Source organism: Taudactylus pleione, unplaced genomic scaffold (assembly GCF_031769625.1).
Source record: "Taudactylus pleione unplaced genomic scaffold, aTauple2 ptg000667l, whole genome shotgun sequence".
Taxonomy (NCBI): Eukaryota; Metazoa; Chordata; class Amphibia; order Anura; family Myobatrachidae; genus Taudactylus; species Taudactylus pleione.
Window position 1 is genome coordinate 1265703 of NW_028285069.1, and position 17999 is coordinate 1283701.

The window sequence follows — 17999 nt, forward strand, 5'->3', positions numbered from 1 at the left end:
CTGTTGATTCGCATGTGGCATGCTTAGTCAGAAGCTCTATGCTGCCTTTACCTATATCTTCCCTTAAGGATGCCATGGATAGAAAACTGGAAACTTGTCTCAAGTCAGTCTACTCGCTTTCTGGCGCTATTACTAGGTCGGCTATGGCTGCAGCCTGGGTAACTAAGGCTATTGAAGGATGGACATAGGCACTAGAAGAGAGCTTGCTATCAGATGCTACCAGGGAGCAACTGGCTTACATCTCCCATATTCAGGAAGCGGCCTCTTATTTGGGAGAAGCTGCTTTGCATACTGGACACCTTGTCTCTAAAGCATCTGCGACCTTGGTAGTTGCCCGCCGGGTCCTTTGGCTACGGTCCTGGAAAGCGGACACGGAATCCAAGAAGGCTGTTTGGTGCAGAGTTGGACAAAATCATGGCTACCATGGCAGCATCAAAATATGCCTTTCTACCATCAGCAGCTGCCCCTAAGCCTAGGCCGTCCTCCTTTTGGTCCTTTTGCCCCCAGGGTATGGCAAAATGACAGTCCTTTCCCAGGCAGCCTAGTTCTCACAGGACCACCAAGCCGCGATCCAAGCAGTCTTGGTCGGCCAGATGTCCAGCTTCCGATGACAAACCCTCTGCCTGATGGGGCAGACCTCCTCCTGGGGGATCCCAGGGTGAGAGGCCGACTGTTGGCATCAAACATCAACAGATGCCTTGGTCCGAGAAGTGGTCTCTCAAGGGTACACCCTCACCTTCCTGAGGCATCCTCCCCAGCTATTTTTTTTGTACAGGTCCCCCTTCAGACCCCATCAAGGCCCTGGCCCTCCAGGATGCCATTCACTCCCTGCTACATTCAGGTGTGATAATACCAGGTTATTCGGCTCAGCATAGGAACTGGGTTTTATACCACTCTTTTTCTGGTTCAGAACCCAAACGGGTCTCATTGGCCAATTCTGAATCTCAAATCCCTCAACAAATTTATCCATGCCCAAATTCCACAGGGAAACTCTACGATTCAAACAATATCAATTGTCCTGGCATTGGAGCCTGGGGATTTCATGGTTCCTCTGGATATTCAGGATGCAGGTTGCAGATTCCTATGGTTTGCTGTCCTGCAGCAACATTACTAGTTTCAGGTGTTGTCCTTTGGTCTGTCAACAGCCCCTCTGGTCTTTACCAAAATAATGGCAGTTATGGCAGCCCACCTCAGGCACCAGGGAGTCAGAATGCTGCCATACCTAGACAACCTCTTAATCTTGGCATATTCACCGCCTGTGTTGCAAAGTCATCTCCAGCTGACCGTGGACTGCCTACAAACACACGGCTGGCTTGTCAATTGGAAAAAGTCCTCTCTCTCTCCGACACAGCAGATGGTACATCTGGGGGCACTTCTGGATTCTCGAATACAAAGGATCTTTCTGCCAGCAGACTTCCTAAGCCATCAGGATGTACATGCCAGATAATGGGCTCTCCATCCAAAGGTATTTCAACTCCTGGTGGACAAATAGGGCCTAACAGATGTAGACCTCATGGCCTCATATCACAATCACAAGGTCCACAGGTACAGGTCCAGGACCAGAGACCCCTCATCCACCTTCGTGGATGATTTGGCAGTACGGTGGAACTTCAATCTTGCATACCTCTTTCCTACGATTCCCCTCCTCTCGAGGGCTCTCCGAAAATTGCAAGCAAGAAGGCAACATGGTTTTACTGATAGCTCCAGCCTGTACCAGGCACCACTGGTTCACCGACCTACAGAGTCTCTCCATAGACACTCCTTTTCCACTTCCTCTACGGACAGATCTATTATCACAGCATCCTTGCCTGCATCAGACCTACCTCCTCTGTCTTTGATGGCATGGCTCTTGAGTGATCCCTCTTAAGAGCCAAAGGTTTCACTAGCTCTGTGGTTCAGACAATGCTCAGGGCACGTAAGCCTTTGTCAGCCTGCATCTATTACAGAGTTTGCCACTCTGACTTTCAATGGTGCTCCCCTAAAGGCTATGACCCTAAGGGTTTTAGGGTTTCCCGGGTGCTTGCCTTTCTCCAGGCTGGGTTAGACCTTCGGCCTCCGCCTGGCCTCCCTTAGAGTTCAGGTTTCTGCTCTATCAATCTGGTTCCAGCGAAGGATCGCTTCCTTGCCTGATGTTAGAGCATTCCTTCAGGGTGTTCTCCACGTTTAACCTCCTTTTATCCCTCCAGTGGATCCATGGGATTTGTCCTTGGTTCTCTGGGCTCTACAGGCTCCTCCGTTTGAACCTCTGGACTCCTTAGACTTCAAGTGGCTGTGTTATGAATCTCAGGGCAGATTCATAGTTGAACCATAACCAGGAAATGAAGCTCATAATATACAGTGAATCGATTGATTATGGAGTTAAAGAGAGTCAGTTGATTAAGAGTCGATTGATAAAAGATACTTGAAGAATCAATTGATAATGAGTCGATTGATAAGGAGTAGTGAGGATAAGAAGGCTCCTAACAGAAATGTGGCCTTGAGGGCTGATATGTACTTGGCAGTTGCAGCCTTGAAGATTGATAAATACTTTGCGGGTTGCAGCCTTGAGGACTGATAACACTTGGTGGGTGGCAGCCTTTAGAGCTGATATGCACTTGGCTAGTGGCAGCCTTGAGAGATGGTATGCACTTGGCTAGTTGCAGCCTTGAGAGATGGTATGCACTTGGCTAGTTGCAGCCTTGAGAGATGGTATGCACTTGGCTAGTTGCAGCCTTGAGAGCTGGTATGCACTTGGCTTGTTGCAGCCTTGAGAGCTAGTATGCACTTGGCTACTTGCAGCCTTGAGAGCTGGTATGCACTAGGCTAGTTGCAGCCTTGAAAGCTGGTATGCACTGAGGTATATCAGAAACTGCTGTAAATGTTTATTGCTTGCTTGTATATATAGACAATGAATTGCAACTGAAACTGAGGAGTTGTAAATAGCAGATAGTGCACATATACACTGAATTGCAGTGCAGACAGCTGGGTGTTATTTAGCTGATTGGCCACACAGACACAGAGAAGCTGTTGAGACTGCTGGAATGAATAAAAGTTCACACAGAACTGAAGTGCAGCTGACACTGCGATAAAGTACTTGCAGGGGATACACAAACACTGAGGTGTGGCAGGCACTGCTCTGCTCTGATGACTTGCAGGTAAATCACACATACACTGGGAAGCGGCAGCCACTGCTTAGATGTGACTTGCAAGGAGTACAGACACTGAGCACAAGGAGCTTGAACACAGAAGGATGAACAACTCACTAGAACCGGAAACCACAAACAAACGCTACAGCCAGCATCAGATCAGAGAACCAGCAGAGGTAAAAAAGGAAGGAGATCCAATCATCGCAGGGAGGCGGAGACAGAACAGTCAGGTGAGACATCCCAAAAGTTGAGTAGCTGCACGTAGCAACCAGAGTCCAGGTAGCTAGGAAGCGATAGAGAGCCGCAGCGGCACATGTAACAGGCTGACAGCGAAGACGCTCTGGGGCCTATTCATTAACACATAAAATTCTCTGGAGGTAATTAGGTTTACAACTCGCATGGACTTCTACCTAATTACGGAATTCATCATTCCTCCTCTCCATAAGTATTTATTCCGAAAAGCTGTTATTTTTGCGATGACAGCTTTTCGGGAAATAGATACTTTTCCCTGAGTGCTCTACATTACCGCAGCTGTAATCAGTGCTGCGCATGTGCCGTTACATCCGTAAAACCAGCGCATGCGCAGCACTGCCTACAGCTGCGGTAATTCTGGGGAGTATGGAAATTAACGCAGACGGACCTAACCAGTAGATATCAGTGATATCTCCTGTGTTAAGTGTCTTCATGAATACTAAAATAACGGTAATTAAGGAAAATGTCCTTAAAATTTTTATTTTAGTGTTGATGAATCGGCCCCTCTTTGTCCTTGCTATCTCCACTGCCCCCAGGCTATCTGACTTGGCAACGCTCTCCTGTCGCTTCAACTGTTTGATTTTTCATCCGGACAGAGCTGTCCTCCGTACTCGGGCTGGTTGCCTTCCTAAAGTGGCATCTGGATTTCATTTCAATTAAGAGATTGTGGTTTCCGGCCTTCCAGTCCTCAGACCTCTCTGCAGGTGAAGCCTCCCCGGATGTGGTTCGTGGTCTTCGGACCTACGTGGATCATAGCAACTCCGTTAGGAAATCAGATTCTCTCTTTGTGTTGTACGGCTTTCACAAGCGAGGCTGGCCAGCTAACAGACAAACTCTGACTCCACATGACAATCTCTCAGGCTTACATGCAAGCTTATCTTCCTGTTCCAAACACGATCACAGCACATTCTACTCAGTCTGTGGGAACCTCGTGGGCGGTTCGACATGGCACCTCTGCTGAACAATAGTGCAGGGCAGCCACGTGGTCTTCCATCCGCACCTTTCTCAGGTTCTATGCCTTTGCCACTCAGGATGCTTCCTTTGGGCACTGGATTCTTCTTTCTGCTCAGGAGCATCCCCACCCTTAGGGGAAAATGCTTTAGGACATCCCCATGGTATCCCTGTGGACCCTGAAGAAGAAAATAAAAGTTATTGTAGACTTACCTTTGTTAACTCTTTTTCTTCAAGGTCCATAGGATCCACATGGTGCCCACCCTGATGCACGTGGCTTAATTGGGCATTTTCCTCTCAGTCACTGATTCCCTCATCTTCTGTGAGAGTGTTTCTTGTGTGTACTGTTCTTCCTTCTCCAACCTTAGGCTTGTTTACAAAATGTCTGCCTGTGGCTGGGGGCTGGGTATATGTGGAGAAGGACCGGTGCATCCTGGGAGCTAAAGCTTTGACTGTTTGGTGCCCGGATCGCTCCAACTACCCCCCCCCACCCATGGTATCCCTGTGGATCCTATGGACCTCGAAGAAAAATGGTTAACAAAGATAAGTCTGCCATCTCTTATTATTTTAAAAAGAAATACAACTTTATTTCTCTTTAAAATAACTTTAATGTCAAAGAGAACCATACTTGTCAAATTTTTGTCTGCCTCCAGGCAGTGCATGGGGGCATGGCGCCATAATGGTGTTACTGTTTAACGGCATTGTAAAGCAGGGGGCAGTACCACAAAGACACGATTCAGTGTAAATTGTGTCATCAAGACACCCCTCGAGAAGTGTGCAACAGTGGGCAGCCGGGAAGGCCTCCAGGACACTTGCCCATTTTTCGAGCGTCCAGGAGAGTCACATGAAATTCACAAATCTCCCAGATGTGACGGGAGAGTAGGAAAAAATGCAGAGAACATGTAGGCAGATGCTGTGCCATATTTTTTAAAGTATCATCACTACTGTATATAACATATAATTATTAAAATATCATTATTTCTAACATGTTCCTGAAAAGCTGCACTTTAGTATTAGTGTTGCTGAATAGACTGTGGGTGAGACACAGGGCCACCGAGAGCTGAACGGGGCCTGTGTACTGAGGGCATGTGGCCAAAAACCCTCTGAGAAAAGAAATATTATGTGCTCGCTGCAAAGAGGACATTTGTCCCCCTCAGCAGCTGACCCGGGCCCCCATCGGGGCCGTCCAACTTGCCTGGGCCGGGGGAATCAATACCCACGATCCCCTCCTCTCTGTGCCTCTGGGCAGTCATATTGTATCAAACCCTCTACAGTGGGCAAGTGGACAAGTTGCCCATAGCAACCATCCAGCTTCTACAGTATCATCTACGTTATATAGAATCATAGCTTGTTGGTTGTCATGGGCACCTTCTCTACTTGTCCTCTTTAGTAGGCTTGATACCCCTCCCCCTTATGGGGAATTATACCGTATATAGGGGTTTATGTATTAAGCATTGAAAAGAGTGGAGAAGTAAACCAGTGGAGAAGTTGCCCATAGCAACCAATCACCTCCTACCTATTATTTTATAGTCTGTACTTGATAAATGCTACTTCTTCAAAGCTGATTGGTTGCTATGGGCAACTTCTCCAATGGTACACTTCTCCCTGATTTTCGCTGCTTGATAAATAAACCCTATAGTATGTACTTAAGCACCTGAAAACTAGCAGACTTCATTCATTTTCAGTAACAGTTGTTCCCTGACCTCTCCGCAGGCCCGTTTTGTGAACAGCACCTGGATGTTTGGGAAAGGAATGTGCCACGTCAGCCGATTTGCCCAGTATTGCTCCTTGCACGTCTCTGCTCTGACCCTTACAGCAATTGCAGTGGACAGACACCAGGTACGATGTCACTGTTTATTATTAGATATTATCCAGCCTGTGCTCTGTGTGAGGTTCCTTATGGAACAAGTACAGGTTATTATCAAGCCTTATGTGTAGGTCGATAACTTGCATGTCTGAGGCAGCCGTCTAATAACCGCACACTGGTTACATTATCCCCTGCTGCTAGTGCCAAATGTAATTTTTTTTCAGTCTATTCTTTCATCTCCTTTCTAATGGATCCTATTCAAAAGCTGCAGTGAGAGTCACACAGCAAGCATGAATGCACAGTGGCTAACATTGCATCCTCACAGTACTGGGGATTGGACAGGCCAGGCCCCAATCAGTGTGGAGTTTGTATGTTCTCCCAGAGTTTATGTGGGTTATGCCGAGTACACACTAGACAATTTTTTGAGCGATTTGGCCGATTCCGACGGATCGGAATGACAAATCCTCAAAATCGTCTAGTGTGTACCCTCTATGTTAGGGGGTGTGCTCCTCCCACAGGGTCATCAGCTGCATGGTCAGGTCGGACCTGAATGCAGCTAAATCTGATGATGCGACTGGCGAACCTATCCAGCGGTATGCGGCAGGGGCCGACCTATCTGGTGGCCGGGCACTGGATCGTCTAGTGTGTACCGGCCGCCCAATTTGTTGTCCCGTTGGCAGGGGGCTCGAGGGTGGCATCGCTGGGTACACATATCGTTTTGCGTGTACCCAGCATTACCTCTGAGTACTCGAGTTTTCTCCAAAATTGCAAAGACAATTAATGAATTGCCTGCTGGCCAAATGTATGTGTGTATTAGGGAATTCAGACTGTAAGCTCCAATGGGGCAGGGACTGATGTGACAAATATCATCTGGACAGTGGGGCTATATAACCAAACAATGATGATAATAATAGTAATAATAATAGTAATAATAATAATAATAATAATAATAATAATAATAATAATAATAAAGGCTCAGCTTCACATTGTATTGGTTTATGAAATGTCCCATTTTATTTGCTGCAATGTTGGAAGTACCTGAAATCCTTGAATGGATGAATCTAATTCGTTCTCAGCATGTACATTACCAATGCTGAAGACAAGTACCACTCGTCCTCAGCACTCAGGAACTTACCTACAGAGAGGACGGGGAGGGGCAGATGAAAATGCCTAAACCTGTCTTTGTGTCCAGACTTGACACAGAGGTAGGAGTACACCCCTAAGTTATTGTAGTCATTACCACTCCAGCAGCACTAGATTTATATTCATAATGGGACATGGCCGTGCCACTCAGCACACCATAGCCACGTCCCTATAAATGACAGTGCTAAATATTTTTCATGGCACCTCTAGCAGCAGGGACCAGCTATAGTTATTTTATCCCATAGGACTGTTCTTGCAGTGATAACATAACTGGGCCCTCAGTGCTGATCCTGGCTTTAAAAACCTGCCTCTATTCAATACAAAGTAAATAATTATACAACATTATGCTCTACCCTCCAAAATTATCAACCAGCACCAGGCAGCCTGGGTTGCTGTGCACAATGACAGGGAGATGGGCTGCTATAGTAAAGATCAGCCCTGGCCTGACTGGAGCGGGATCCTGACAGTGTTAGGATACAGTACCTACACCTGTCGGTAGGTATCCTAACCCTCCCCCCTCTCCCTACCCTAACCCTCCTTCCCCGGTGCCTGAACCTGACCTTCCCCTCTACGTACCCTAAACCTAATCCTCCCACCTTAGTGCCTAACCCTAACCCTATCCCTAGTGCCTAACTATAAACTTTGTGATGGGTACAGAGGGTTCCCTATCTCTTTAAATGAATGCCGGTTACAGAGGATATACGCCTCCCGATTTGCTTGGTTAAAAGGCAAAACTGTACTAGCTACTATAGTGTTCAGACCAAGCAGCCATATCTCTTCCTGCATCTTTGTGGCACAGTGGATAGCATTGTTGTCTCGTAGCACAGTCTCATAGTTACAGTAAGAAACCTCTCCTAGTCATCCTGTGGCACTTCTCTCAATACTTGTTTATAACCTTGGCCCTTTAGGAATTAAAAGTTTCTAGCGACAACAAAAACACTATGGTCCATCTGCAGGTTGTGAGATGGTAACATACCCAATACAGATGTGTCAATTTTACACTGTGGCTTCAGTCGCGCCAAATATCCCCTCTCGGCACGCTTGGTCCCACGCGACTCGACCCAGGCCTAGAGTCTTTTGTCGCTCAAACGTGCATCTCATTTGCATATATAAAACAACTGGAAGTGGCACAAACTACTTTGCTAGCGTACACTGATCAATTGTATGTGCGACACTTGTACATCTGTGCGCCACTGAGTCTGAATCTGTGTAACAAGGGCTCCGATGCCAGCAGCCGCTGCTCAGTGTCTCTAGTACACTGTGGGCCTTATTCAAAGATTTACCTTAATGCAATCACATTACATGTATGCCTTGCCTAGCATAGGGACGCCCACTGCTGCCTTCTCATATCCGTCCGCCGACGCGCAACAGCGTAAACATCGGTAACATCGACACACATCAGCCAGCCGTGCCGCTTGTATGAGTACCTCATAACGTTTCAAGTACCTCATACGTCTGACTGTCAGAAAGTAAACGTGTCCGTTTTGTCTCTTTCCAGGTTATCATGCACCCTCTAAAGCCGCGGATATCCACTGTGAAAGGCGTGGCTTACATTGCTGTCATCTGGATAATGGCTACGTGTTTCTCCCTACCACATGCAATTTATCAAAAACTCTTCACCTTTGAATACAGGTAAATGAACTGAACATACAGTATATTGGGCCTGATTCAGAGACGGACGATAATGCAATCACAGCTGCGTTTTCATACGCAACGCAGCTGTGAAAATATGGTAATGTTAGCAAAGATCACCTGAGCATAAAGATGCCCACTGCCGCCTTCTTACCTGCGTGCAACGACGCATACCTACAGTAACATCGAAGCACATCGGCGGCCATCTTACCCTTGCAGCAGGTCTGACCTGCCGCAGCCTTGGGTGCTCTTCTGACATGCAGAGCTGTGCATGCAATCGCAGTGCCTAATTTATGTACATGTAACGGCATTTAAGTGAACAGGCACGCCTGCGTTCTTGTGACCACTCCCCATTACCAGTCTGTCACTCGCTAGGCGATGGATTCCTCTGTGCATGCGTGATCGCAATGCCATCGCAGCGCACACGCAGTGCATACACTTGCGCGATGGAAAACAATCGCTCGATCTGCATGAAAATTGCATTAGCGTCCGTCTCTGAATCAGGCGCAATGTACGGGGACGTTATGATTGTGCTAAATATCAGGCTCTGGGGCCTATTCATTAAACCTAAAAATTCTCTGGAGATAATTAGGTTTAGAACTCGCATGGAGTTCTACCTAATTATAGGTGGAAAGTATCTATTCCGAAAAGCTGTCATTTTTGCGATGACAGCTTTTTGGGAAATAGATACTTTTCCCTGCCTACACTACCTTATCGCATCTGGAAACAGTGCTGCGCATGCGCTGTTACATCTGTAAAACCAGCGCATGCGCAGCACTGCCTACAGATGCGTTAAGTTTGTGTACCCCACCCTCCCCCCCTCTGCTCACCCCCCCCCCCCCCCCCCCCCCCCCGACTTACCTGTCCGCGCAGAAGCCTCCGGCTCCGTCCTGCTGGTCTGTCATCTGGTTTCCCAGCAGACTTTTTTTTTTTGTCTAAACTTTCTTGTGCTCTGCTGGGGAGCACACATGACAGACCAGCCTCCGGAGCCTGAGGACGGAGCAGAGCGCCGGAGGGACTCGTCGGGGGACCTGCACACGCGCATACAGGTAAGTCGATTCTGCTATTCGCCACCTCACAGTGGCGAATAGTAACTGCATCAAATTCCAAAAATTCATAATTTTCGGTATTTGATGAATACCACAATTTCCACATCCCCATACTAATGTACTAATGTATGGGGAGTGTGGAAATTAACGCAGGGGAACTTAGCAAGGAGATATCTGTGATATCTCCTGTGCTAAGTGGCTACATGAATACCAAAATAACGTTATTTAAGGAAAATGTCCTTAAAAACGTTATTTTAGTGTTGATGAATAGGCCCTTCAGTCTGAACATGGCACTAGCGAGTTCTTTCCAATAGAAACTCCTGGTGTGCAAAGAGGGATCTAATTATATCCCTCTGTCTCTTTTCCGGCTCTCATAATGCGCACGTGTGACCTAAGGTGAGGAATGTGCAGTAATACGACCGTGGGAGAACCCGGCTGTATAAACTATTACTGCTGCTATTAGTCCAAGTATAGCTTTTTAGATTCAAAAGGACAGAAGCTTATTGGAGCTTGGGGGAATTAAACAATAGCACTGAAAGCAGAGGGGCGTGTGCAATCTCTTTATGACCCCCCTCCCACGCCAGCACATGTCTCCAATAGACTCTAGCATTGTGCCAGAGTCTAATTCGCATGCGGCGGTCTCCAGGAAAATGGCGTGGGCACAATCTTCCTGGTGATTTCTGTAGTGCCAATGCATAGATCTCTGGAAATGTGGCACCTGCACCATGTTCCCGATGATATAAAACAGATAAGTATTGTGAATGAATGCGAGGGCTGAGCCCCCCCTGGACCCAGGAACCAGTCTGCACCCATTATCGATATGCCCATGACTGAAGCCCAAATCAAAATCACTGCAAATAGTAGAGTATGAGGGCATTGATCTAATCTTAAAAAAAGGCCTCCTGTACAGTAAATAATGCAGGGACCCCAAAGGTAATGGAGACACAGACTGGTTTCACTCTCGGACACAGGGCCTGATTCAGACCCACTCGCGAGCGGGTCGATGCTGGGGTACTGCGCACGCGGCGCGCGCCACGTGCATGTGCAAGCCCCAGAGCGAGAGAGAAATTCTCTCGCTCTGGGACTCACTACAAAAAGGGCGGCTGTCGATGTTGATCGACAGCTCACCCCGTTTTGTAGGCAGAGAGGGGGGGGTGGCTACACAAACGGAGGCGTTCCCGAAGGAACGCCTGCCGTTTGTGGGAGGCACCACTGACATCACCAGTGATGTCAGTGGAGAGCTATGTCAGTGGAGAGCTTACCGCTCTGTTAGAGCAGGAAGCTCTCTGGGGCTTGTGATGGCCGAGATCCTACCACAAGGGTCTCGTCGCAAGCGGCGATGGTCGCGACCATAGCGACCATCACCTGGCCGTATCAAAAAACGCCCTGATTCAGAGCGAGCGCTCTTAAAGAGCGTCCGACTCTGAATCAGGCCCACAGGCTCTACAGTAGGGACCGGCTGCAGTTATGTTGAAGGATAAGATGGTCAGACAGCTAGAGAATATTCTGAAATACAGATGTGTCCTCATCATACACCTTAGTCACATTACAGACACAGCAAAACACCACTCACAATGTACTAGACCCTGGGCTGTGACCAGAGCCGTAACTAGACTTTTTGGTGCCCTGTGCCAGAAAGAGCATTGGCGCTCCCCTCATTTTTCAAAGGGACATAATGCACCCAAAAAAGGGCCATGGCTTCATGGGGAAGGACCAGGGAAGAGATAGGAGAGGCCAGGAGATACTGGGGATGAAATAAGAGGAAGCTACAAGCAAGAATGATAATAAACAGAAATTTGACAGGCCCAAACAACGCCCCCTGACCTATGGTGCCCTGTGCGATGGCACCGGCCGCACTACCCTAGCTACGGCCCTGGATGTGACTAACCGCCCAGGAATTTGTTTTAAATAAGTACAAAATCTCAGATGAAGCCCTCGGAACCTGGCGTGAGAAAAACCCGCGGCTGCTGCGTCGTAGCCCTTCTTACACAGATTCACACTCATTGGCACACAGATGTACAGATGTCGCACATGAAATTGATCAGTGTAACCTGGCAATGAGGCTTTGTTGCTTCTATTTGTTCTATTTATGTAAATAATATGCACATTTTGAGCGAGAAAGACGATTGGCGCAGCCAAGTCGCCCAGGAGCTGGCGTGCCAAGAAGAACGATTTGCCACGAGTTCAGCAACAGTGTATGAGGGCACATCTGTGGGAATGGAGATGGATATAAAAGTAATGTGCTATAAGGTCTAGTCAGAAAACAAGGCTTAGTCGGGAGGAATTGGGGGAAGGGTTGCTAGAGGCAATAAGGAAGTGTGAAAAATTAAATGAAGCATTAGTGTCTATTAAATGAATGATAAACTAAAACAAAATGATGTTGGACATTTGATGTAGTGGATAAACTGAGACCCGGCTGAGAGAAAGCTCTGATTGGACAGTTCCATTTGGCAGGATCTAGATGGTATGAGTCCTATTGGAGAATAGTGCTATATAAATTATTATTATTATTATTATTATTATTATTATTATTATTATTATTAATAAGACTAACATCCTGTGTAAGACTTGCCCAGCGGGAAGCTGTCTATAAAAGTGATGATAATGTAGAGTCTTATGGATTGATACACATGATGGAGGAGAAAGAACAAGCAATGTACTGATTAGAACTTGTTAGAAGCCACTTAGCAGAATTGAATGTTCAGAAATTCAATTATTATTATAATTTGAAAAGGCAGCATTTTAGCATTCCAGATATAACTTGTAGCAGTGCGATAAGTGCTTCTGGCAAAGGAAGCTGATTTCTATCTATTTCCTTTCTCTAGTTGTAGAAGAACTAACTAGACGTTACACACAGCTACTGTAGAGTTGGTACTATGTAACTGAGCAGATCTCACCTGTGATGTATGAGTCATAACAGTTAACTTGATTTTCAATGAAGCACTTTATAACATGTGTAGGTTTGTAGCTCTTTTATACCCCTTTTCCACCTAAATTCCGGGTCTGACCCGGAGTTGGAACAAAGGCCCTCATTCAGAGCTGTACGCTCTGAGCAGAGCGCACGCTCTGAATGAGGGCCGGCCTCCATAACTATGGAGCGTCCTCCTGGACGCTCGTATAGCTGTGGGTCACCACCCACAGCCTATACGAGCGTGCAGTTTGATGGCCGCGATGGTCTTGACCATCGCGACCATCGAAACTGCGTGCCGGAGCCTGCGGTTGAGGTTTTCAACCGCAAGGCCCGAAGTGATTTTGGCTCTATCAGAGCCAAAATCACTCCCACTGACATCACTAGTGATGTCAGTGGGCCGGCTTCTGACGGGAGGCGTTCCCTTAGGAACGCCCCCCGTCAGGGAGGAACGCCCCCGGCACGCCCACCAAAGGGGGCGTGCTGTCAATCAACATCGACAGCACGGCCCCTTTGATCAGACACAACGAGCGAAGGAAAGTCCTTCACTCGTCGCGTCTGGCGCATGCGCACGACGGAGCTCCCTCCGTCGTGCGCATGCTCAGTGCAGAACATCGACCCACTTGCGAGCGGACAGCCGCTCGCGAGTGGGTCTGATTCAGGGCCAACGTTCCTATCCGGATCAGACCCGGAATTTTGCCAGTGCCGACTCGGGATATTCCCGAGTCAGCGCCGCTCATACCGCAGTCGGGTCTGCATAGACCCGGCTTTTGCAGAGTGAAAGTGGTCGCTTGGAGATGACATCATCTCCAAGCGCCACTGAAGCCGGACCAATCGGCCGGCTAGCAGCGCACTCCAGGTCATCGTGACCCGGAGTGCAGTGGCAAACGCAGGATTTTGAAAGGGGGGTCTCCAATACTTGGTTACAAAACCAATGGCAAAAATCTAAACACATACAGGCAGCACTCCTCCTCCTCCTCCTCCTCCTCCTCCTCCTCAATAATCCAAGCTTGTTAATTCATTACTGTGCAACCTTTCAGATGCCTTGACAAAATATGTAATAAATGCATCTGAAAAGTGGCACAGAAATGGATTAATAAGCCTGGAACACTGAGTACCCGAGGAGAGCGCTGCCTGTATCTGATTGTATGAGACTGAGCTATGCTTATTATTAGGGGTGTGCACCGGCCACTTTTCGTGTTTTGTGTTTTGGTTTTGGATCTGGATCTTTCTTCGTGTTTTGGATCTGGATTGGTTTTGCCAAAACCACCCTTCCGTGTTTTGGGTTCTGGGTTTTGTGTTTTTGGATCTGTATTTTTTTGAAAAAAAGCATAAAAACTGCTAAAATCACAGAATTTGTAGGTTTTTCTGCTCCTATGCTATTATTAACCTCAATAACCTTAATTTCCACTCATTTCCAGTCTATTCTGAACACCTCACACCTCACAATAGTGTTTTTATGTCCAAAAGGTTGCACCGAGGTAGCTGGATGACTATGCTAAGCGACACGAAAGTGGGCGGCACAAACACGTGACCCATCTAGGCGTGACACTGCAGTGGCAGACAGGATGGCAGTTAGAAAAACTAGGCCCCAAACTGTACATAATGCAAAGAAAAAAAAGAAGTGCAAGATGGAATTGTCCTTGGGCCCTCCCACCCACCCTTATGTTGTATAAACAGGACATGCACACTTTAACAAATCAATCATTTCAGCGCCAGGGTCTGCCACACAACTGTGGCTGAAATGATTGGTTCGTTTGGGCCCCCCACAAAACAAGCTGGCAATTAATGTGTCCCTGCACAAACTGGCTCTACGGAGGCAAGATGTCATCCTCATCCTCCTCATCCCCCGATTGCTCACCCTCTTCAGTGTGTACATCCTCATCCTCACAAAGTATTAACTCGTCCCCACTTGAATCCACCACCACAGGTCCCTCTGTACCTTCTGGAGGCTGGTCTCCCTGGAAGAGCTGATAATTCATTTTGATGAACATCATCTTCTCCACATTCTGTGGAAGCAACCTCCTACGCCTTTCGCTGACAAGGTTCCCGGCTGCACTAAACACTCTTTCGGAGTACACAATGGAGGGGGGGCAACTCAGGTAAAATAGAGCCAGTTTGTACAGGGGCCTCCAAATTGCCTCTTTTTCCTGCCAGTACAGGTATGGACTGTCTGACATGCCTACTTGGATGCTGTCACCGATGTAATCCTCCACCATTCTGTCAATGGTGACAGTATCATATGCAGTGACAGTAGACATGTCAGAAATTGTTGCCAGGTCCTTCAGTCCGGACCAGATGTCCCAAACTTGGTCCTGCCTGCCCTGCATCACCGCCAGCGGGTTGCTTAGGATACCTAAGTTTTTTCCTGGCAGCCCCAGTTGCGGGAGAAAATGAAGAAGGAGCCGTTGACGTGTCACGTTCCGCTTCAGCTGACAGTGTGTTCACCAGCAGGTCTTTGCTCCTCTGCAGGCTTGTGTCGGCCGGAAAGAGAGACACCACATAGGCTTTAAACCTAGGATCAAGCACGGTGGCCAAAATGTAGTGGTCTGATTTCAACAGATTGACCACCCTGGAATCCTGGCAAAGCGAATGAAGGGCTTCATCCACAAGTCCCACATGCCGAGCGGAATCGCTCCGTCTTAGCTCCTCCTTCACTTTCTCCAGCTGCTTCTGCCAAAAGCCTGATGAGGGGAATGACCCTGACTCAAGCTGGCTGTGTCTGAACTGACTTCACGTGTGGCAAGTTCGAAGGGCTGGAGAACCTTGCACAACACGGAAATCATTCTCCACTGCGCTTGAGTCAGGTGCATACCCCCCTCCTTTGCCTATGTCATAGGTGGATGTATAGGCTTGTATGGCCTTTTGCTGCTCCTCCATCCTCTGAAGCATATAGAGGGTTGAGTTCCACCGCGTCACAACCTCTTGCTTCAGGGTGATGGCGGGGCAGGTTCAAGAGTGTTTGCTGGCGCTCCAGTCTTTGGCACGCAGTCCGCTGAATGGGCGAAAGTGGCCAGAATTTTTCGGGCCACCCAAAGCGTCTCCTGCACGCCCCTGTCGCTTTTCAGAAAATTCTGCACCACCAAGTTTATTGTGTGAGCAAAACATGGGACGTGCTGGAATTTGCCCAGATGTAATTGCCCGCACATATTGGTGGCGTTGTCAGATATCACAAATCCCCAGGAGAGTCTAAGTGGGGGTAAGCCACTGGGCGATGATTTCCCCTCAGTTTCTCTAAGAGGTTTGTCGGCGGTGTGCCTCTTAACTGAAACACGGTGATACACAGCGTAGCCTGCCTTGTAACGAGCTGGCGTTTCTGAGATGCTGCTACTGGTGACGCTGCTGCTGTTGCTGCGTAAGGTGATACATCTACCCAGTAGGCTGGTCACAGTCATATAGTCCTTAGTCTGCCCTGTTCACTTGTCCACATGTCCGTGGTTAAGTGGACATTGTGTACAATGGCATTTTTCAGGACACTGAGGACACTTTTTCTGACGTTTATGTACAGTCTCGGTATCGCCTGCCTAGTGAAGTGGAATCTAGACGGATTTGGAACCGGGGACACACTACCTCCATCAATTGTCTAAATCCCACTGCACTAATGGCGGATACCGGACGCACGTCTAACACCAACATAGCAGTCAAGGCCTCAGTTATACGTTTTGCTTCAGGATGACTGCTGTCGTACTTCATCCTCCTCGCTAAGGACTGTTGGAGGGTCAATTGTTTAGTAAAAGTAGTGGTGTTCCTACTTCCTCTCTGGGATGATGAACGACTCCCAGCAGCTGCAACAGCAGCAGCGGCAGCAGGAGGCGTAGCAATGCAGGATCCTCCAGAGGAATCCCGGATAGGAGAGTCAGTCATGCCAGTGACATGGCCTGCAGGACTACTTCCGATCCTGACTAAGGAGGAAATTGACGAGGAGGGAGTTGACGGTGTGGTTTGCAGGCGCTTGGATACAACAGGACAACGGGATTTAGGTGTCCCTGGACTGCTTACGGTCTTAGCCAAAGTTTCTGAACTTGACAGTAACTTTTTATGAACGCGCTGCAGGTGCCGTATAAGGGAGGATGTTCCTAGGTGGTTGACGTCCCTACCCCTACTTATTTCACCTTTACATATGGTACATATGGCAAGACAGTTGTTGTCCGGATTTGGATAGAAATATTGCCAGACCAAAGAGGTGGAATGTTTGGTCTTCTGCCCAGGCATGACCGTGATGGGCTTTTTCATCCCACGGGACAACAACTGTCTCCCCCGGAGCCTGATTTAAACAAACCACATCACCATCAGAATCCTCCTCGCCAACTTCCTCCTCAGCGCCAGCTACACCAGTATCCTCATCCTGTTGTACTTCAACAGTGACATCTTCAATTTGCATATCAGCAAGTGGACTGTGGGTGCTCCTTTCAGCACTTGCAGGGGGCGTGCAAATGGTGGAAAGAGCCACCTCTTCCCGTCCAGTGCTGGGAAGGTCAGGCATCGCAACCACCACCACACTTGGACTCTCCTTGGGGATTTGTGATATCTTCTTAGAAAGCACAGTTCTTTGCTGTGCTTTTGCCAGCTTAACTCTTTTGATTTTTTTAGTGGGAGGAGGGCTTCCATCGTCATGTGAACCTGAACCACTAGTCATGAACAAACTAGGGATCGACCTTAGCCGTTCCTTGCCACTCCGTGTCGTAAATGGCATATTGGCAAGTTTACGTTTCTCTTCAGCTGATTTAAATGTCTTTTTCAAGGTCATTTTCCTGAACTTTGCCATTTGGGATTGTATGTGCCCTCTACTATGACATTGGGCATCGGCCTTGGCAGACGACGTTGATGGCATGTTATCGTCTATGTCATGACTAGTGGCAGCAGCTTCAGCACTAGGAGGAAGTGGTTCTTGATCTTTCTCTATTTTATTTTTATCGGAGAAAGTTTGGTCCTCCATTTATGTTATATCGATTTGATATATACGTGCGGCTAAACACAGAAAATAATTTTTTTTTTGGTTTGGACTGGAGTGTACTTTCGGGGGTTACAGCACCCTTAACGGTCAAGCCAGCCGGCCCTTTACTTAAGACACAGGCACACGCTTGGCTCTACTTTGTTGATGCACGTGCGGCTACTGCGCACACAATTCACAA

At 47.8% G+C, this 17999-nt stretch overlaps 1 protein-coding gene across 1 annotated transcript in view; it reads left to right on the forward strand.

Moving 5' to 3' along the window:
• Positions 1-17999, forward strand: part of GPR83 (G protein-coupled receptor 83) — a 79937-nt gene that overhangs the window by 31169 nt on the left and 30769 nt on the right. Inside the window, exons 2-3 of the mRNA XM_088455728.1 lie at positions 6042-6167; positions 8777-8910. Coding sequence (XP_088311854.1) covers positions 6042-6167; positions 8777-8910 — 260 coding nt within the window. The remainder of the gene's footprint in view (positions 1-6041; positions 6168-8776; positions 8911-17999) is intronic.